General features: G+C 46.0%; 1 protein-coding gene across 1 annotated transcript in view; it reads left to right on the top strand.

Annotated features, from left to right (window-relative positions):
- Positions 1–21,007, top strand: part of ZCCHC4 (zinc finger CCHC-type containing 4) — a 28,854-nt gene extending 7,847 nt beyond the window's left edge. The window contains exons 2-13 of the mRNA XM_088450611.1: positions 5,142–5,260; positions 5,448–5,530; positions 7,048–7,323; positions 8,772–8,852; positions 13,090–13,162; positions 14,150–14,300; positions 16,299–16,396; positions 16,868–16,989; positions 17,512–17,587; positions 18,150–18,201; positions 20,467–20,611; positions 20,702–21,007. Coding sequence (XP_088306737.1) covers positions 5,142–5,260; positions 5,448–5,530; positions 7,048–7,323; positions 8,772–8,852; positions 13,090–13,162; positions 14,150–14,300; positions 16,299–16,396; positions 16,868–16,989; positions 17,512–17,587; positions 18,150–18,201; positions 20,467–20,611; positions 20,702–20,822 — 1,397 coding nt within the window. The 3' untranslated portion in view covers positions 20,823–21,007. The remainder of the gene's footprint in view (positions 1–5,141; positions 5,261–5,447; positions 5,531–7,047; positions 7,324–8,771; positions 8,853–13,089; positions 13,163–14,149; positions 14,301–16,298; positions 16,397–16,867; positions 16,990–17,511; positions 17,588–18,149; positions 18,202–20,466; positions 20,612–20,701) is intronic.
- Positions 21,008–21,244: the final 237 nt, after the last annotated feature.

The following is a 21,244-nucleotide window of genomic DNA, read 5'->3' as shown; positions in this document are numbered from 1 at the left end:
GCAGGAATTGTTATTTCTCTGCATTGTATGTGACTGTGCTAGCGCTGCCTGTAACTATTCTTCTCTAAACTGTCAGCTTTATTACTGTCCCTGTTCTTTCTGCTAAAGCCCTTGCGGTGCGGTGCTGCAGGGTGGTCTCTCGCCTATTTAATACTTAATTGGTGAGAGAGGTCACATACGTGGTGCCATCATGTCTGAAAGTGATTTTCCCCTCCGGCTACAGTGTACCACGTGCAAAGTACCGTTAGCGGAGGGGGAGGGTAGCGCGGAGGGCCTTTGCCGGCAGTGTTTGTCCATGGCGCGGCCTATTACGGTTACAGCACCGGTACAGGAGCCGCCCTGGGCTTGTTTCGCTCAGGCGTTAACAGCTTTAGTGGGCCAGTTAGCTCCGCAGCCCGCGTTTACTCCGATGGGTTTGTCCCAGCAGTCTGTGGTGTCGTCACCCATGCAGGGGTTCCCACGACAATTGGTGGTACCCCACAGTCTCCCTATTTCCCCGCTCCCGGGTTCTCAGGAGCCAGCGTGGGTTAACTCCCTGACGAGTTCTTTACAGCACTTGTCGGATGTGTTGCAAGGGGAGTCTGTGATGCGGCCTCATAAAAGGCCGGTGGCGTCTCTGTCCGCTCCTTATGAGGATGACGAAGGGACGTCTGATGATGGGAAGATTCTGGATCCTTACGATCAGGAACCTTTCCATACTAAGGACGCTGATGCTAAGTCCAAAGTATATATTCCTGGACTTATTCGGGCGGTCCGCACAGCCTTGGTGATTGAGGACGAAGTTCCCCCAGCGGCTAAATCTAAGTATGCCTTTTTCAAAGATGTGAAGGGCGATGCCACAGTCTTTCCTCTTTCGGGTCAGTTGGTGGACCATTTAGAGGAGGCGTGGAAACAACCTGGCAAAAGATACCAGCCGCAGAGACGCCTGGCGGTGGCTTATCCGTTCGCGGATAATTATTTTGCTAAGTGTGAATACCCTCCACAGGTAGATTCTCACGTGACCCGTCTTGTCCGTAGTGCCACATTGCCGATGCCATCCATGTCCTCCCTTAAGGATGCTACGGACCGCAAGGTAGAAATCTGCCTGAAGTCCGCTTATTCCCTTGCAGGGGGGGCAGCACGGCCGGCTATGGCCATTTGCTGGGTTGCCAGAGCGATGGAGCGCTGGGCGGATTCATTAGAGGCTTCTTTTGAATCCGACTGTCCGGCCGAACAAGCGGAGTTGATTGTCAATCTCCGTGATTCGGCCACCTACATCAACGAGGCGGCTCTAGACATTAGTACTCTGGTGTCTAGAATTTCTTCAGCAGCGGTAGCTGCTCGTCGCACCTTGTGGCTGCGATCCTGGAAGGCGGACGCAGATCCAAGAAAGGTCTGGAAGCGTTGCCGTTTACCGAAGAAGTTCTCTTCGGTCCGGATCTGGATAAGATTGTGGCCACGCTGGCGGCAGCCAAATCTGCTTGTCTCCCGTCGGCCGCTGCTCCTTCTGGTTCTGGACCATCGTCCTTTCGGTCATCTAGGGCCCAGGGCAGGCCCAAACCACAGTCGTTTCCTCGACAGGCTGGCCCTAAGAAATCGGTCAAGCCCCGGAAACAGGCATGGAGTACCAGACGTCCGGCCCCCAAGCCAGATGACAAGCCTGCGGCCTGACGGTCCGGGTCTCCCCTTGGGGGATCCCAGGGTGGGAGGCCACCTGCTGCAGTTCTCCCGGTGTTGGTCGTTCACTACGACAGACACTTGGGTTCTGGAGGTGGTCTCTCACGGGTATGCCCTCTCCTTCCGGCACAGACCCCCGGCTCGATTCTTCACCACGGGTCTACCATCAGACCGGAACAAGGCTACGGAGCTGCGGAAGGTATTGCACACTATGCTCCAGGCTGGAGTTATAGTGCCTGTTCCATTCTCCCAGAGGGGCCAGGGTTTCTATTCAAATCTATTTTTGGTACAGAAACCCAATGGGTCATATCGTCCGATTCTCAACCTCAAAGCACTCAACAAGTCTTTGCGGGTCCCGAAGTTTCGGATGGAGACCCTACGGTCCATCATTCTGGCGCTGGAACCTGGGGACTACATGGTGTCATTGGACATACAGGACGCTATGGCGGTCATGGCGGCTTCTCTGCGGCTGCAAGGAGTCCGCAAGTTGCCGTACTTGGACGACCTGTTATTGGTGGCAGGATCTCCAGAGCTCCTGTTACACCACTTGGACCTGACCATTGCACTGCTGCAACGGCACGGCTGGCTAATCAACTGGCAGAAGTCCACTCTAATCCAGTCTCGGAGGATTCTGCATCCTGGAGCCTTATTGGACTCGGGACAGCAAAGGATCTTCGTGACGGAGGACAAGATCTCTGCTTTACAGTCAAGGGTGCGCAGTTGTCTGCACAGCCGCCGGGTGTCCTTACACTCGGCGATGAGGTTACTGGGCTCCATGGTGTCGGTGTTCGACATGGTGGAATACGCCCAGTTTCACTCTAGACCTCTGCAGCACCTGATCCTGTCCAAGTGGAACGGGCTGCCTCAGTCTCTGAAGTTCCAGACGATTGTGCTCACCCCGGAGGTTCGCCTGTCCCTTGCGTGGTGGTTAAAGACGACCCACCTCAACAAGGGACGTCCGTTCTGGGTTCCAAATTGGGTCCTGTTGACAACGGACGCCAGTCTTCGGGGCTGGGGAGCAGTTTCGGGTCCACACTTGTTCCAGGGCAGGTGGACACCGACAGAAGCGGAGCTTCCAATAAATATCTTGGAACTAAGTGCGGTCTTCAATGCTCTCCTGCAGGCACAGCGGTTTCTCCAGGGTCACCCGGTGCAGGTCCAGTCGGACAATGCTACCACCGTGGCCTACATAAACAGGCAAGGAGGAACTCGCAGTCGGGCGGCTCTCGTAGAGGTCTCCCGGATCCTGGTTTGGGCGGAGCGCAATCTTCCGGCCATATCAGCGGTCTTCATCCCGGGAGTGCTAAATTGGGAGGCGGACTTTCTAAGTCGCCAGGACGTTCATCCAGGGGAATGGTCCCTGCACCCGGACGTTTTTCAACTACTGGTGGACAGGTGGGGTCTTCCAGAAATCGACCTCATGGCGTCCCGGCACAACAACAAGTTGCCGGTGTACGGGTCTCGCACAAGAGACGAAGGGGCGTCTCTGGTGGATGCTCTGTCCGTCCGGTGGACGTTCAGGTTCGCATACCTGTTCCCTCCGGTCTCCCTTCTTCCACGGGTAATCCGGAAATTCAAACAGGAAGGAGGGACGCTCCTGTTGATAGCTCCCGCGTGGCCCAGACGGCACTGGTTCTCAGACCTTCAGGGTCTGTCCGTGGACAGTCCTCTGCGGTTGCCGCTACGACCGGACCTTCTGTCTCAGGGTCCTTGTCTTCACCCGGACCTGACTCGGCTGTGTTTGGCGGCGTGGCTGTTGAGACGGCCATGCTGAGGTCCTGGGGGTTTGCCAGCTCTGTGGTGCGTACCATGTTACGAGCTCGGAAACCGTCTTCCGCGAGGATATACCATCGCGTGTGCCATACGTTCTTCCAGTGGTGTCGACCGAGAGGTTATGCACCGCGGGAGTTTCGTCTGTCTCGGATTCTCGCCTTCCTGCAAGCGGGACTAGATCATGGGCTTCGCCTTGCTTCTTTGAAGGTACAGGTTTCGGCCCTATCTGTCTGGTTTCACCGTAGGATTGCTACAATCCCGGATGTGCGCACCTTTATGCAAGGTGTTCTCCGTATTCAGCCGCCCTTTGTTCCACCTGTGGCGCCTTGGGATTTGGCTGTGGTCCTGAGGGCTCTCCAAGGACCGCCGTTTGAACCACTGGGCTCAGTGGATATTAAATGGCTAACAGCTAAGACTGTTTTCCTTCTGGCCGTTGCTTCAGCCAGACGTGTTTCTGAGTTAGGGGCTCTTTCTTGTAGACCCCCTTTCTTGGTTTTTCATGGGAACAGGGCAGTGCTCCGCACTCGGCCCGAGTTTCTTCCCAAAGTTGTTTCCCAGTTTCATGTTAACGAGGAAATAGTTGTTCCGGCCTTTAACTCACCGGGTCTTTCCGTGGGTGAGGCCTCTTTGGATATTGTGCGGGCCTTAAGGACTTATGTTGACCGCACTTCTTTGTTTAGGAAGTCGGACGCTTTGTTGTCCTCTATGGCTTCTGTAAAAAGGGTTGGCCTGCTTCAAAGCAAACTTTGGCAGCCTGGATCCGTATGGCTATTTCTGAAGCTTATCTTCATGAAGGCCTACCGGTCCCTCCTTCTCTGAAGGCTCATTCCACTAGGTCTGTGGGTCCTTCGTGGGCAGCTCGACGTGGTGCCTCGGCAGTTCAGATCTGCAAGGCTGCTACGTGGTCTTCTGTCCATACCTTCGTGAGGTATTACAGGTTTGACACCTTCGCCTCTCAGGATGCTTCCTTCGGGCGGCGGATTCTCCTTTCTGCACAGGAGCGTCCCCACCCTTAAAGGATACTGCTTTGGGACATCCCCAAGGTATCCTGTGGATACCCTATGGACCCTGAAGTAGAAAATATGAGATATGGTAAGAACTTACCCTTGTTATCTCTATTTCTACGAAGTCCATAGGGTTCCACAGGACTCCCGCCCTGTCGCACCTGTGCTGCAGATGGGCTTTGCTCTGGTCACCGGTTTTCCGTCTCCCTCTGGTGAGAATGTGATTCTTGTATGTGTCCAGATCTTTGTTCTCTCTCTTCCTTCTCCTCCTCCGGCCTATGGCTTGGTAACTAACTGAGGTGCCTTGGCCCGGGGGCGGGGTATAGGAGGGGACCTAGTGCATCCTGGGAGGCTGAAAGCTTAACTCTTTGGTGCCCTGCGACTGACGTCACACCTATACCCCCAAGGTATCCTGTGGAACCCTATGGACTTCGTAGAAATAGAGATAACAAGGGTAAGTTCTTACCATATCTCATATTATATCCCTGTAAATTAGAATTGTGCCCTCACAAGCACGCTTTCTATTAACACGTCTATGCAAATTTCTTGAACAGCATAAAATGGCAATACACACGTCATCAACGTAACAAACCCTTCTGTCATTCTTGTATTCCACATTGATATACCTTGGTTCTTACCACTTTTGTACTGATACATATGAGCAATGAGCACACTTTAATAATATATTCTCTCCATTTATTGCTATAGGCCCAACACTGTTATTTGTGAAGGCATCTAAAGGGGCGGAAGCGGGCAGAAGATTCTATGCGTGTTCAGCCTGTCGGGACAGGAAGGAATGTCGTTTCTTTCAGTGGGCAGATGATAAGGTTAATATCTGTTTCAATCATTGGACATGTTTATCCAAAAGCTAGAAGGCCCTGATCTTCTGGGTTATTTACATTAATCGGTATAAACCATATCTAAATGATTATGACTACATATGACCTCAAAAGAGCTAAAGCCAAAAAAGATAACCCCTCCTCTCCCCATTCTTTTCATACAAAACGTTGACAGGTTTCACAAGTGAGACTTCTAGCAAGAGAGGAGTATAATCGCAGCTGTCAGCCCCCGATGACGCATGACCAGTGTATGACAAGGTACCTCATGAAAGGAAATATTTTTACGTTTTTGTCTTCTGATATCCATCACAAAAACCCATTAATGGTGTCCTTCTAACCATCACTCAGGCCAGTGTATCCCAACTCCAGTCCTCAGGGATCCCTAACAGTGAGGAGATGCATGCACTATCAAAAATGAAATAATTAGCTCCACCTGGGGATCTTTTAAAATGTGTCAGCCAGTAATCTGGAAAACATGCACTGTTAAGGTTCTCTGAGGATTGGAGTTGGGACCCGCTGCCTCAGATGCTGTGACTGAGATCGCCCCCAATTGAAATCAGTGTGCAAAGCTATAGATTTTTTTTTTTTCCAATAATCGTTAATTGTGTTTCCTAACTCTTTGCTACTGGATCACATTTCTGGAAAACTGCTGGTCACGGTATTTTGTGGATTGTATTTATCAATAGGAAAAACTAAACTTAATCCGCTTTAAAGGCACATTGCTCTGTTTTAGGAAATGATTTTAAGAGCTTCAGTGAAAGTTCTCATATCTCTTACTTATATTAGGAATATATTTAACCTGCCCTACTACCTGTAATGTATATTCGAAATTACCTTTAGTTTGTGTGTGCGCTAATTTAATCTGACCCATTCTAGGTATGTACATGAAAAAACAATAGAAAAAACAATAGAAGTGCTTCCCTGAGTATGAGAGAATGCATAAATAGCCCCCCTAATACGAAGGGGGGGGTTGTGTGCAGGGGAAAAGCCTTGCATAATAGCTATCTACCTGGCAAATGACGTATCCAAAACTCTAATAGCATATAATATTAAATGACCACTCTGCCCAAAATGGAAAGCTTTATTTTAGGGTTGCGTCTAGTAGCTTATGCTTGAAAACCGAATCTACTTTCCAGGGGCCTGGTGCGTCAGTAGATCCAAGAGTCCAGCAATACTGTTGTTTTGCCTACCATAAAGTTCCCATTTACATGGAGCATTCAGTAGATCTGCTAGAACCCATGTAAGAGGAGTTACGTAGTCTAGCATGACCTGAGCTCCACCCAAAGCAAATTTAGTCTTTAAATAAGACATTCTAACAGTACTTGGGACTTTTCTAATTGGGTTCTATTTATCAATGCTGTAGTACTACTGTATTTAACTTGTATTTTAGGCTGATGATGTTTCTCGCCAAGAAATCATAACATCACAGTGATGGTCAACAGGAATCCTGAGGGCCACATGTGGCCCTTGAAACCAATAACTTGTGTGGACGCTGGTTTCATGACCTAAAGCTCTCTATGGCACTCACATTGTCCCCGTCACTGAAGAGCATTGCAGTTAGATACTATAGAGATCTGCATGCTGCTTTCTCACAGCTGAATTCCTATGGAAGGCTGTATACTACTACCGTAGCTTCCTGGCTGGGAAAACTGCTCACAGTTTATGTGCTCATTACATTTTTTGCTGCTGTTTTTCCCTTTATTCTGAAAACGACACTGTCCTTTCCTTATGGCGTGGCACATGTGTATTTTCTTCATTCTGCCTTTATGCAACAGGTTTCAACAATTCAATGGGCTTTCGTCAACAAAAAGAAAGTTTTGCAGAAGCTGCCAGCAGCTGTTACTGCCGGGTGAATTGGGGGCACACTCGGGTCACAATCTACTTGCTGATGTCTCCGCAGCTCAGTTGAAGAGCCCCAGTCGGCTGCTGCATCCACTGGAGAACAAGAAAAGTAATGCACAGTACCTGTTTACTGATAGAAGCTGCACTTTCCTCCTGGACACCATTATCAGCTTGGGCTACAGGCGGCTATTGTGTGTGGGCACTCCCAGGTATGCCATAGGTTATAAAGGAGGTGTCCACCTTCAGATAACTGTAGCTTATAGACTAGGTCATGCCATCCTGCAACTTTTATTAAATGACTTGTTTTATGCTTCTCCCTTCCTCCTGTGTGTTTCAGCTATGTATTTATATGATCAGGCAGAGTTTTTATTTTCATTGGTCAGGGACAGTAGACAGAGGCGGCGCAGAGACTTCTCATATCATAGGGCAACATAAATTATTATATGGCTGGAAGATATAGAAAGGAGCCCGAGAGACAAAGCAAAAGAGTTGCTGAATAAGTCATGTGAATAAAAACTTTAGCAAAATGCCAATCACGAAACTGAATAGCTAATAAAATGACAAACCTAATAGCAGAGATGTTGTCATTGAGTTTTCTATACTCTACACAATGATAAATCAAATGTTTTGCTAAACATGCTCTATATGTACTAGGGATGTGCAGGCTCGGTTCTACTCGGTTCTTTTTACCGGATCTTATTGGGTTTCAGCTGTCACGAGTTTTGGATAGCCAATAAGATTCGGTAAAAAGAACCGAGTAGAACCGAGCCTGCACATCCCTAATATGTACGCTTTCCATATCATCCCTTTCATTTGAGAAACATGTGAACACAGGTTCTCTGGCTGATTAAATCCGGTTAAATGGAGACTTGAAATCAGACAGCCACAGAACCTGTGTAATTCATATGTGTCCCGAATAAAGACCTGTTGGGGCAGGCGTGTCTATGGGTAACATGGAAATGAACGGTGACCAGTGTAACCTAGCTTTGCAATAATGTATTTTCTTGGTTATCCATTTCGTTGCTAATTAAAGTTTAGACTGGCTGATAAAACGTGCAGAGCGGCAGCTGTAGAACAAAAAAAAAATGAAAACAAAACACATTTTGATTGTTTTATTGTGAGAAGTGGTCTGGTTTTCACCATCTCAAAAAGGCTTTGTCAACATGCCGACTGTTGACATTCTGTCCATGTCATACCACACCCATTACAGTACATAGAATTTTATTTTATTTGCATTATATAGGGAAGCCATTATTAAAATAAAAAATACACATCTCTGATTTTTCCCATAGTTGGATATTCATTATTTACTCCCAGGCAGCAGATGGGGTCCCAGGTGAGATTGGGCCATTAAACCCCAAACTGACATTCAGTCAATTCTGTAGCCTCTTTAAGATTCACATTCCTCCTAACATGGTAGCCTGCAGCAGAGGCGTGCCATAGAGCATGGTGGTCCTGTATAGTAATGTATAAACACTCCAGGTATTTCATGCTTATTATTCTGCTTTGTAATACACAACCTTTCATATTTATTATTGTCCAACATTTGCTGTGTATATTGTCGGCGCTTCTTGCATCCCCAGAGCCCTTTAATCATTGCAGTTCACCTGGCAGTATAGCATTGACTGGCTTTATCTGTGTACCTTTTATATTTTAGGTTACATGAGTGGGTCAGGATTCAGTCCTGTAAAGGCTCCAAGCCAAATGTGAGAAGTCTCTTATTGGACATTGATTTCAGGTAAACATGCTATTGATGTATCCTTCAGTTGTGTGTTTGTTGCGCATCGCATGTTAGATTAAGTTTATTTATTGGTTTCATCCAGATAGTTATCTTACTGTATATCCCAGTTTTCAGATGTTTATTTCTAATGACTCAAACATACTGTAGTCCTCTTTTAATGCAGTTTCTATTTCAGGGTCCATAGGGTATCCACAGGATACCTTGGGGTATAGGCGATGGCGGCAGACATCGGGCACCACAGAGTTAAAATTTTCAACCTCCCAGGATGCACTGGGGTCCCTCTCCTATACCTCGCCCTCGAGCCAAGGCAAATCAGTTTCGCAGGTGCCCGGCTCGGAGTCGGATCACCTCTTCAGAGTGGGGCTGTTGGAACAGCCCCTGAAGTTTCTTCCAGCAGCGTTGCTGCGATGAATATGAGCGGGCAGCATGAACAGGCTAATTAGAGGTCCATGCTGCCGCTCCTTCCCCCCTGCCGGGCCTGAACGCCGGTACTGATCCGGGGATGCTGGCGGGTACCAGGGTCTCAGCTGGCGGGGACCCCCGTATTCCAGACTGTGGCCGGATTCACGGGGATTCAGGTAAGCGTCGGGAACCCGCGGTGGGTAACCGCTGATTCAGTCTTATTTGTCCCTAGGCAGGGGGTTCCCTGGGGACAGGCTGCACGTGGAGCAAGGTACTGATCCTCTGCTTCCACTAGACCACCAGGGACAGCGGCCTGCAGCAGTATGGAAAATGCTCCAGCATCCCAGGGGTTAATAGCATGCCAGGGGTGTGTGCTCTCCCTGTCTCACAGGCGGCGCCTCCCCCGATGCACAGTACCTTTCCACAGCAGTCTGGCGGGCTGTGGCAGCGTTCCTCCCCTGGGCCAAGTCCCTCAACAAGCCTTTGAGGGTTCCTTGGTTCAGGATGGAGACCCTGCGTTCCATCATATTGGCTATGGAACCTAGGGATTTTAAGGTGTCCTTGGACATTCAGAATGCCTCCCTGCAGGTTCCAGTTGCTTTAGCTCACCAGCGGTTCCTCAGGTTAGCAGTGATCAATCCACGTTTCCAGTTTCAGGTATTGCCCTTTGGCCTCTCGAGCACCTCGGGTGTTTACCAGGTTCATGGCAGTTATGGCAGCCCTCCTGCGGATGCAGGAAGTGTGCCTGTTGCCCTATCTGGACGACCTTCTGCTCTTAGCAGGGTCTAGGGGGTACTTCAGGGCCATCTACAACGGACAATATCTGTGTTGCAGAATCACGGCTGGCTGATAAACTGAAAGTGGTTCCTCACACAGTGAAGTATCTTTGTGACCGAGGGAAAGATCTCTGCGTTACAGGCAAAGATTTAGATTTTTTCTTCAGAGTCGCTGAGTGTTCGTTCACTCTGCAATGAGCAGACCTCTGCAGGAGTTGATCTGTTTCTGATGAAATGGGTTGCCCCATCGGATAAAGACACTGGCAATGGTGCTTTCTCCTGAGGTACGGCTGTCTTTGGCCTGGTGGCTACAGACGTCCCACCTCAACAAGGGACGCCCCTTTTGGATCTCGGACTGGGCCCTCAGAATGCCAGTTTCCGAGGTTGGGGGGCTGTGACAGGTCCACACTTCTTTAGGGAAGGTGACCGACAACAGAATCTGCTCTTCCAATCAACATATTGGTACTTCTAGCAGTATTCACAGCTCTTCAGCAAGCTAGACTGGTTCTTCACGGAAAATCTGTGCAAGTCCAGTCAGACTACACCACCACAGTGCCTTACATAATCCGCCAAGGAGAAACCAGAAGTCAGGCGGCCCTGACACAGGTGTTCCGGGTTCTGGCTTGGGCGGAATTCAGTTTTCCAGCTGTCTCGGCAGTGTTCATATCAGGAGTCCTCAACTGGGAAGCAGACTTCCTCAGCCGTCAGGACGTGCATCCAGGGGAATGGTCTCTTTACCAGGAGGTGTTATGATTCCTAGTGAACGAGTGGGGCCTTCCAGAGATGAGCCTCATGTTGACCCGTACACCGTGAGGAGACCAACAGTAAACGAGGAGGCTCTTCTGGTGGACGTTTTGTTGGTCCGGTGGACCTTCCAGTTTGCGTACCTCTCCCTCCGTTCTCCCTTCTTCCTCGAGTACTTCGGAAGTTCAAGTAAGGAGGCATGCTCCTGTTGATGATGGCTCCAGCATGGCCCAGACGTCTCTGGTACTCAGATCTTCAGAGTCTCTCCATAGACACTCCCGATGCTGTTGTCTCAACGTCCGGGCCGATTATCTTGAGGTCCTTGCCATTACCTGGACCTGGGTCATCTGTCTTTGACGGCGTGGCTGTTCAGACAGCCTGTTTAAGGTCCAGGGGTTTTTCCAGCTCTGTGGTTAACACCATGCTCAGAGCTCGGAAGCCTGCTTCTACAAGAATTTACCACAAAGTGTGGCATACTTTCTTTGATTGGTGTCGCACTAGAGGCTATGATCCTCAGATGTTTAGAATATCCAGGATTTTGGCTTTCCTACAGGCGGGCTTAGATCACTGTCATCGCCTGCTTCCCTGAAGGTGTAGGTTTCTGCCCTCTCCGTGTGATTTCAGCGTAGGTTTGCTACTCTTCCTGATGTCCGCACCTGTATGCAAGGTGTACTTCGTATTCAGCCTCCCTTTGTTCCACCAGTGGCTTCTTGGGATTTGGCTGTGGTCCTGAGGGCTCTCCAAGGACCGCCATTTGAACCAATGGGCTCAGTGGATTTAAAATGGCTTACAGCTAAGACTGTGTTTCTTCTGGCCATTGTTTCGGCCAGAAGAGTGTCAGATTTGGGGGCTCTCTCATGTCTCCCTCCCTTTCTGGTTTTTCATAGGGATAGGGCGGTGCTTCGCACTCGCCCTCTCCTGTCTAAGGTGTTAGTTTCCGCATTAATAAGGAAATTATAGTACCGGCCTTTAATTCCCCAGACCTCTCAGCTGGTGAGGCCTCCTTGGATGTGGTATGGGCTCTAAGGATTTATGTTGACCGTACCAATTCATATCGGAAGTCGGAGTCCTTGTTTGTTCTCTATGGTTTCCGTAAGAAGGGTTGGCCTACCACTAAGCAAACTTTGGCAGGATGGACTCGCATGGCGATTTCTGAGGCTTACATTCATGAGGGGCTTCCTGTACCATCCTCTGTTAAAGCTTATTCAACTCGGTCTGTGGATCCTTCGTGGGCAGCTCGCCGTGGTGCCTCGGCTGTTCCATTTGGTCTTCTGTCCATACCTTGTGAGGTATTATGCTTTTGATACTTCGCCTCTCAGGATGCTTCCTTCGGGCGGCGGATTCTCCTTTCAGCACAGGAGCGTCCCCACCCTTAAAGGATACTGGTTTGGGAAATCTCCAAGGTATCCTGTGGATACCCTATGGACCCTGAAGTAGAAAATATGAGATATGGTAAGAACTTACCCTTGTTATCTCCTATTTCTACGAAGTCCATAGGGTTCCACAGGACTCCCGCCCTGTCGCACCTGTACTGCAGATGGGCTTTGATCTGGTCACCGGTTTTTCCGTCTCCTTCTGGTGAGAATGTGATTCTTGTGTGTTCCAGACTTTCTTCTCTTTTTCTTCTCCTAATCCGGCCTATGGCTTGTTACGTAACTGATTTGCCGTGGCTCGGGGGGCGGGGTATAGGAGAGGGACCCCAGTGCATCCTGGGAGGCTGAAAACTTTAACTCTGTGGTGTCCGATGTCTGCCGCCATCGCCTATACCCCAAGGTATCCTGTAGAACCCTACAGACTTCGTAGAAATAGAGATAACAAGTGTAAGTTCTCACCATATCTCATATTTTTGTAGTCTTCAAAAACATTGATAGTACAACCTGAGTAAAGCCCTAATTGTAATGTACAGGTCCCATTCTGCTATCAATCTGGGCCCCTCCACCTTTTCATCACTTTCTGCTACAGTAACTAGTGTATTTATTTTAAATTAACTGTTGGCAAACAAAATCCTTTTGACACATATCTCATGTGACCAAGGTGGGTACACTTCAGACGATCAGTAAACGATGTGATGGTCGTCCAGATTCTCCCGGACATACGATCTGGTGCATACACACTGTGCAATTTACCAGTCGACCGAACGGACAGCTGGGCAGATTGTTTTTTTTGTTTATGTACAATGGAAAGGATGCATGGTCATGTATAAATGTAGTGTAATGAGTATTGTGGTGTATTGTATGTAGGCTGGTAATATTGCAGTCACTGATTATTGGTAAATTACCTGTCAGAGGCTGATGGATGTTTTTGTTTTTCAGATATTCTCAGTTCTACAGCAAGGATGAATTTTGTCACTACAACATGTTTAACCATCATTTTTTCGGTGGAGAGGTACAAATTTGATATTTGAAAATATATTCAGAGAGTGAATAGATGCTGTTTGTGTTTTGCCATAAGGAAGGAATACTGAGCTCACTTCACCTGTTTGCAGTATTAAAACATGTCCCTTATGTCATTACTCATTGTGGGTCTAATTCGGAGGGGGGCGCAAGTTCTCAATGTTTGAAATCTGCACAAGTGTCCCGATGGCTACTGCAGGGGGGGAGGGGGGGCACAAATCGGAATTACATGGAGATCCATACAATCCCAATAGGCGTTCCTGGACGATAACTTGGGTGGTTAGCAGGCGTGTCGTGGATGTACCTGTGTCAGGGACTGCGTCAGAATTATATGGTATGCATTGAATCTATTAGTGCTGACAATTGGGAAAATCCACAGCTCTCTGTTCTGGCCTTTAGCCTCCATGTCTGCAACAGATACCAGTGGAGCAGTGGAGCCACTCACTGGGGCTTATACGAATAACAAAGACTGATAATACAGCAGTACTGTGTGCATGTGTGTGTAATATATATATATATATATATATATATATATATATATATATACACAAATTATTACTGCAAAAGTTTAGGCAAGTGTGGGTAAAAAGTAAGAATGCTTTAAAAAATAGAAGTGTTAATGGTTTATTTTTTATCAATAGACAAAATGTAAAGTGAATGAACAGAAGAGAAATCTGAAACAAATCAGTATTTGGTGTGACCACCCTTTGCCTACAAAACAGCATCAATTCTTCTAGGTACACTTGCACACAGTTTTTGAAGGAACTCAGCAGGGAGGTTGTGCCAAACATCTTGGAGAACTAACTACAGATCTATACAAGGACACGTACAACGACCATTGTAGATCTCTCCCGTTGTCAGCACTAATAGATACAATGTATAATGAACCCTTGTAATATTCAGAGCAGTTGCTGTCAATTTCACTAGAAAAACTCCAGTCATGAACTTGTATTAATTGGAAATCTCTGATGTGCTACAGGTGGCTCAGGACACGTGTAAGAAATTCCTACAAGAAGATGGTGGTGAAGGGGTTATCATGGTGACGGACCCTCCTTTTGGAGGTTTAGTGGAACCACTGGCTTTCAGCTTTAATAAAATAAGTGAAATGTGGAGGACATCATCAGATATAGGTATGGTATGCTTAGTACAAATTGCCTATATTTAATTGTTTTTTTTTTGGCCACCAACATTGTCCTTCATGGCATCTCCAAACACTCATTGGAGCTCTCCTGCTCTAGAACAAGCGATCCAATGGCGTTCATGGTAGATGCAATGTTAGTACCTTGGAACTTCCGTCTGATTTGCCTGTTCCCTCCATTAACAATGCTCCCACAAGTGCTAAGGAAGATGAAAACCGAGAATGATAATTTTTTTCTGGTGGTACCAGGATGGTCGAAAAGGTCACGGTACGTGGACTTTCTCAAAGTGGCAACGGGCTCATCTTGGTATCTGCCTCGAAAGTCCAGAGCAACGAAGTCAGAAACCCTGTCACCCCCAAAGTTTACCTCAGCTGATTTTAAGGGCGTGCCTATTGAAGCTTTGGTCCTTGGAGTTAACATCTATTCAGACAGTGTGACTCAGACCATGCACAAGGCCAGGGGGTTGAAAGACTCCTTCTCCTTCTGGTGTGAAAGAAAAAGGTTATTCTACCTCTTCTTTTCACATTGTCCAATTTATTTGTCTTCTTGCATGAGGATCTGAATTGAGGACTTGAGATTTAGCTCCAGAGAAAACTGGCACCAGTAGGAAATGCATACCTACTTACTGGGAGTGAATCATGTGCATCCTCCTTACATTTAGCCCAGTAGCACTTCCGGATCTCCGTCTGGAGCAGAGAGGCGTGCATCCTCCTTTCTAATCCCTGGGTTCAGTCATTTAAAAAGACTTACCTGGTAACCAGGTGAATTTTGGAGCTGGGGGCTCTGTTTTGTAGGTTTTCTTTTCTCGTCTTTCATTAATACAGGACTGTTTTGCAGACTAAGGGGAGATGTATCAAGCCTTGGACAGAGCTAAAGTGGAGAAGTTGTCTAAAACATCCAATCGTCTTGTAACTGTCATTTATCTAGCACAGTCTTTGAAATGACAGTTGGAGGCTGAATGGTTGCTTTGGGGAACGTCTCCACTTTGTCTCTCTCTCTCCAAGGCTTGGTACATCTCTCCCCTAAGCCTTCATTTTTAACCCAGATTGGATTCCCAAGTTCCATCCATTGTGATCCCGCCTTTAGTTTGGAATAAGTCTCTGGAAGAAGAGTGCTGTCTTCAACCTCTAAATGTGGGCAGAACCTTGGTGACCTTTGTTTATAGGATCTGTGACGATGCCCTCAAGAATGGTTGACTATCATCTAAACGGACCATTGTCAGGTGTATAAGTTTAGTAATTCACTAGACTTACATTAGGGTAGATGGGTCTGTTCCCGCACAGGTCACGGCACGATGAAAGCTTCTTCGTTGGCCCAGCTTCAGTACACGCATTCACTATATTCTAAGAGTCAACATTTTTGAGTCCAGTGGCAGAAACTGGACATTCTACACCTTACGCTCCTTACTCTCGCTCTTTAATGTTCTCCTTGTTGGGGTTCTCATTCTAGTTGTTGTTGTTGTACAACCTTGTTTTGTCCTTGGTGTTTTGTTAGAAAATACTGAAATCCCTGCAGCCTATGGAGGTTTAGAAGGAGGAGGTAGATTTAAAGTGCTCAAGCTCCTGTACCGCGTCTCTGTACTGCGTCTCTATACCCCAGTGTCTCCCATTGGTTTCAGAGAAAACAGGATTTAACAGAAATATACCAATCAATTTTAAAAATTAAAACAAATTTATTATTTTGGGCTTTGGAGGTTCCGGTGTCGGGAAGTGGGGCTGCTTGTGTGAGACCCCAGCAGTAGAGAAGGTTGCACACCACATACAGAAGAGATGGGTCCATGTAAAGGTGTTTTTATTAGGGATGTGCAGGCTCGGTTCTACTCTGTTCCGTTCGTTTTTTTTTTTACCGAATCTTATTGGCTATCCAAAACTCGTGACAGCTGAAACCCAATAAGATTCGGGAAAAAAAAACGAACGGAACCGAGTAGAACCGAGCCTGCACATCCCTAGTTTTTATACTTGTGAGTAATAAAATGTTTTGTTTTTTCAGGAAATTCTAAAATGCTGCCTGTGTTCTGGATCTTCCCCTACTTCTTCGAGCCTCGTATTCTGCAGTGTCTTCCCGATTTCAGCATGTTGGATTATCAGGTAAGTGTCTGCGTTACCAACCTGCCCCACTGTAATAATGGACGGCTGACATGTATACATGATACATGTTAATCATACATATGTCAGTGACTGCACACACTTAGGGGTCAATCCTATTACGTGCAAAGAATGCGATGTGCCGTTGAAACGGCGTTAAAACGCCGGCAACGGACCGGCACAGCGCACCCCTCGCACCCTGACTCGACCCCACGCCAAACTTTGCTCGCTGCCCTATGGGGCTGCGAGTAAAATTTGGCGAATCCGGGCTGCCGTAAAGTGCGGCCACTGCTGCGATGACTCGCACTGGCGAGATCATCGTACGGAATAGGATTGACCCCATAGTTTTCAGTAAATATCATCTAATGATGTTATCTCTAAAACAGGACATAGATGCTTTTTAGTATTCTGTTGAGGTCACTGGTAATGTAACAGTTTACAATCTGAAATTGATCTCTGTATATTATATTTCAGGTGGATTATGATAACCATACCATGTATAAGCATGGGAAAACCGGACGGAAACAGTCACCTGTCCGTATTTTCACCAGCATTTCCCCAGAAAATATTGTGCTTCCGGCAAGTGAAGGCTACAGGTATTGCATTTTTGATATGCGGTATGTTGGTATTTAATTTAGAATAAAGGGGAAAAACCACTTTTATTTGGTAGAAAAACATAAAATGGAACAAAGAGACAGATCCTAGTGTCTAATGTAAAATAGTCAGTGGTGGATAAAGATTATCACTATTTGTAACTCCAGACAATAATATTGTGTAAATTTGCCTTCTGTGTTTTTACCTCCTCTTTTATCCGTTTTTATTTTTTAAGTCGGCTGTCAAATAATATCCTGTCCGATAGCTAGGAAGTACTTTTTTGCCCATATTTATTTTTATTTTATTTTTTTTGTTCTAAAATCCTAATGAGTGATAATGAATTATATTCCTCCGTTTATCTGCGGCTCACCGTGGTCTTCTAACAGCTTCCAGCACCTGAGATAAGGCAACTGCTCAGCTATAACTTTATCGCTCCCTTTGATTGCGTGAAATATAAATTATAGTTTCAGTTGTTGGCCTGTAACATTTTTAGTTAGCATTACGTGTCTCTCTGTCAATTTTAGGCACTGCCCAGTGTGTAAGAGATACGTGTCTTCTGAAAATAAGCACTGTGACATCTGCAACGCATGTACTTCTAAGGTAATGTGTTTTACCACACAGTGTTACGTTCATTGATTTTGAGGGGTGGGGCATTAATCTACAGGGTGTCTCTGCAGTATATTCACTCATTGCAACCCCCACTTTTTCAGTCTCCGCCATGTTCCTGTTTGAAAATGTATCTACACTGGGAGCATTAAGCACTAGTACCTGTTGGGCTGTAGGTGATCTTTATAGATAGGATAAATAAACGTACAAACTAGATGTTTAATAAAACAAGGAGGACGTGAATGTAAAAAATATGGGCCTGTGTCCTTACTGTTTTATGTAAGGAGGTGTGTAGGCCTCGGTCCCTCAGGAAGGTTCTCTATGGCCTTGGCTCTGTGTAGGTGAGTCAGCCACTGCCTTGCCTTCTTGTAGTAAAGGGAGGTACCTGACCGCCTGCCTTGTGATGGGCATCAAAGCCTACACATCACTGACACTCCCTAGGGAGTATGTAAGAAAGAGATTTCCATTGTCCTCTGAAATGGCTAATTGGAATTGTCCCGTACATGGCATTGCAAGAGCAGTTGCTGAATCTGATCCTATTATTGTTTGTTTGCAGGATGGTAGAGAATGGAAACACTGTGATCTGTGCAATAAATGTGTGAAGCCATGTAAGTACCAGAAAAACAAATCGTTAGGCGTTGGACAAACACTCTCCTTATGTGTCAAAAACTGGAAGCTGCTCCCTCACAAGCGGTAGTCAGCCCCTCTAAATTAGCATGTAGAAAAACACGGGGAATGCATTCAAACTTTGAAACAATTAAATTTCAATAATTGTGCCTCTACTAATCTGTAGACACAATAGAATTTATTAAGAAGTACAGTCTAAATCAGCCAATGATAAATACATAAAATCTTGTTTAATAAACTGTAATACATAAATTAAAAATAAAAATCGGTCACCTGACACCACTGTGTCGGTCAAACATATAAGCTTATATGAAAAAATGTAAATAAATCTGAAAGAAAAAAAATAGTGGATTTAAGATGTTGTGTATCCCATCTTAACAGTACAGGTAAATAGTACTCCTTTAGAACTGGCACATGTTTTCCAGAAGTCCCTTGTTTAGAACCCCACAATTTTCTGTGGAGTTACCTTTTTGATCCTCTGATGAAATAACCAGCTAATGAGATTGAAAAACGCGTCAAGTTGCTGTCTGTTCTCCTGAACCACGGTCATTCATTGCGGCGTTGCACTTGAAAAATTAAAATAATCTGCATCATCAGAATATCCAGCTACGCTATCCTAACACGCTGTGTAGCGCACTGGAAACTGGTGGGATACTCTCCCTGAAGGAATCCAACCCAGGGTGTGTTGCGGCCGCCGTTCTGTATAATTATTTTCACCAGTTCCTGCTACGTTAAAAAGATTCTAAATAGACCACGCAGGTATCTGTATGTGAGCTGGCTAAACAACATACAGACCCCGCCGTCGGATCTTGGCACACCGCTCAGGTCTGTACGCTGCTGTTTATTCATATTTACCACTGCTTCTAAATCCACACGATTTAACGAAAGCATCAGACGGTCACAACTCCGGAGCAGTTAATCCTTATTAAGACTCAGCACACAAGTTATTAACTCTACGTTATATTCAAATATTTGTTTGGACAGAAAACTGTGGAGTTCTAAACAAGGGACATCTGGAAAACATGTACCAGTGCTAAAGGCGTACTATTTACCTGTACTTTTAATCTTTTTTAATTACTTTTATGAGAGAGACTACATTTTTCATTGTCTCAAATTGCTCTTTTGTCCCTGCATTTTGTTGGGATACGCAACATCTTAAATCCACTATTTTTTTTCTTTCATATTTTATTTTTGTTTTATTTTTCTCATATAAGCCTATATAAGTACCATTCTGTTATGCTGATGGCACCATTTCCTCCTATAAACCTACACCTGCTCCCATAAGTAACACTACTGACTATTCTGCAACCTTCTCTCGCTGTTGTCCTTGTATGTTTTACTCCCAAGCACTGGTGTTCCGCATTACAGGCTCATTCTATAGGCGTCACACTTCATCCCCCACTCACAGTGCTTCTCACCATCACATCCCAGCAAGTGTAAAATCATCTTGCTTCTGCCTCAGCCAATCCTCCCAAGAATGTTGTTCCCTTACTAAATACACTGCTAACATTAATGTTTCGAAGCTTTAATGCATTAACCTACTAACTGGCCTGCCATCTCTAAGCTACTAACTCTGTCATCTGACAGAACACAATTCAGAATGCTGCTCTCCTCCAAAGCCCCCATCTATGCTCCACCTACTGACCTCTACAGCCCTCCTGCTGCTGTGGTACTAACATCTCAACATGCCATACAATAGTTATAGCATGCCCTAATGGTAAAACTGTGACAGGGTATTTTGGTATATATGTAGTTCCACAACAGGTGGAGGGCTCTTTTTTTCGAATACCTGTGCTCTACATCTTACTTCATTCACACTACCACCTATTCTCACCTGTTCAGACTTCTCCCATGTTGTACTTAGACTGCGGAACGCGTTCCCTCATCCTCCAAGAGAATCGTCAGACTGGCCAAACACTATTAGAACCCAAGCGATATCGTTCCAATGGCACAATTTCACCAAATATGCTGCCACAATGCAAGCCAGAATATTTTCCTGGGTGTGTTTGTAAGGAGGCTGCTGTAGATCTATGTGATTATGTTCATGTTCCAGTCACAGTAGAGTGGCCACAGGGTGATCCAGAGGTTCTGGTCGCTTCACCCGACGGCAGATTGGATGAGTCTTGTCCAGGTGTTGGAATGGGTACCTACTGATCGTACCACAGCAAACGTCATCGCACACATTCCTTTTGCATTTTCTGTTTTACCTGAATAAATTGGGGACTTTTTTTTTCCCTTCTCCTTAGCCTGGACTCACTGCTCTGCTTGTGGCCACTGTGCTCTGAAAGATCATTCCTGCGGCAGTGTAGTGGACGGCTGTTTTCTGTGTGGAGGGAAAGGTCACAAGCGCAGTAACTGTCCTTGCCGTCGTATGCCGGGGAACCACAAGAAGTGAGTTAAGACCAGGCTACGTGGTGTGTCTAAACTTCTCAGTAGTGTATGTTATCGTAACAATCTTTTCATTAAATTTGTGTTTCCCAGAATTAAAACTCCTAGTAAAAAAAACACAAGAGTCAACGTGAAGAAGAATATCCATGTTTCATCTGGTCACAAGAATAAGAAGAAAGGAAAGAAGAGTAAGAAACGCTTATTATCCAGATAACCGGAAAGGACTACTGTACATTGTGTTACTGCTTTTCCTAGTTACTGTACAAACATGATGCATTATCCTTAGTGCATTCTGGAGTTTGCATCCAAGAGTTACAGTGATTGGATATGTTTTATATCATGTTCAGCATGAAGTGTGTTCTGTCTTTTGAAATGCAAACAATAAATAGTTTCTACGGACTTGTTTCGCATTATTCCGTTTGAATGTGATTTATTACGGAACATCTATATACGTGGATCACCTAAGGACCATTAAAAGGTAACTAAACCCAAAACTAAAAATGTTGCTGTGGGCAGTGCTTTATATATAATCCTTAGGGGTAAATTTACTAAGATTCGAGTTTGGTCAAGTTTTTTCTTTTTCTAATCTCGATTTGTATCGCCGAATCTCGGGTATTTTCCCATGCTTAAACTCAC

The sequence above is a fragment of the Taudactylus pleione genome, unplaced genomic scaffold (genome assembly GCF_031769625.1).
Source record: "Taudactylus pleione unplaced genomic scaffold, aTauple2 ptg000520l, whole genome shotgun sequence".
In the NCBI taxonomy this organism is placed as follows: Eukaryota; Metazoa; Chordata; class Amphibia; order Anura; family Myobatrachidae; genus Taudactylus; species Taudactylus pleione.
The sequence above is the reverse complement of the archived record's forward strand: the minus strand, read 5'-3'. Positions and strand labels throughout refer to the sequence as shown.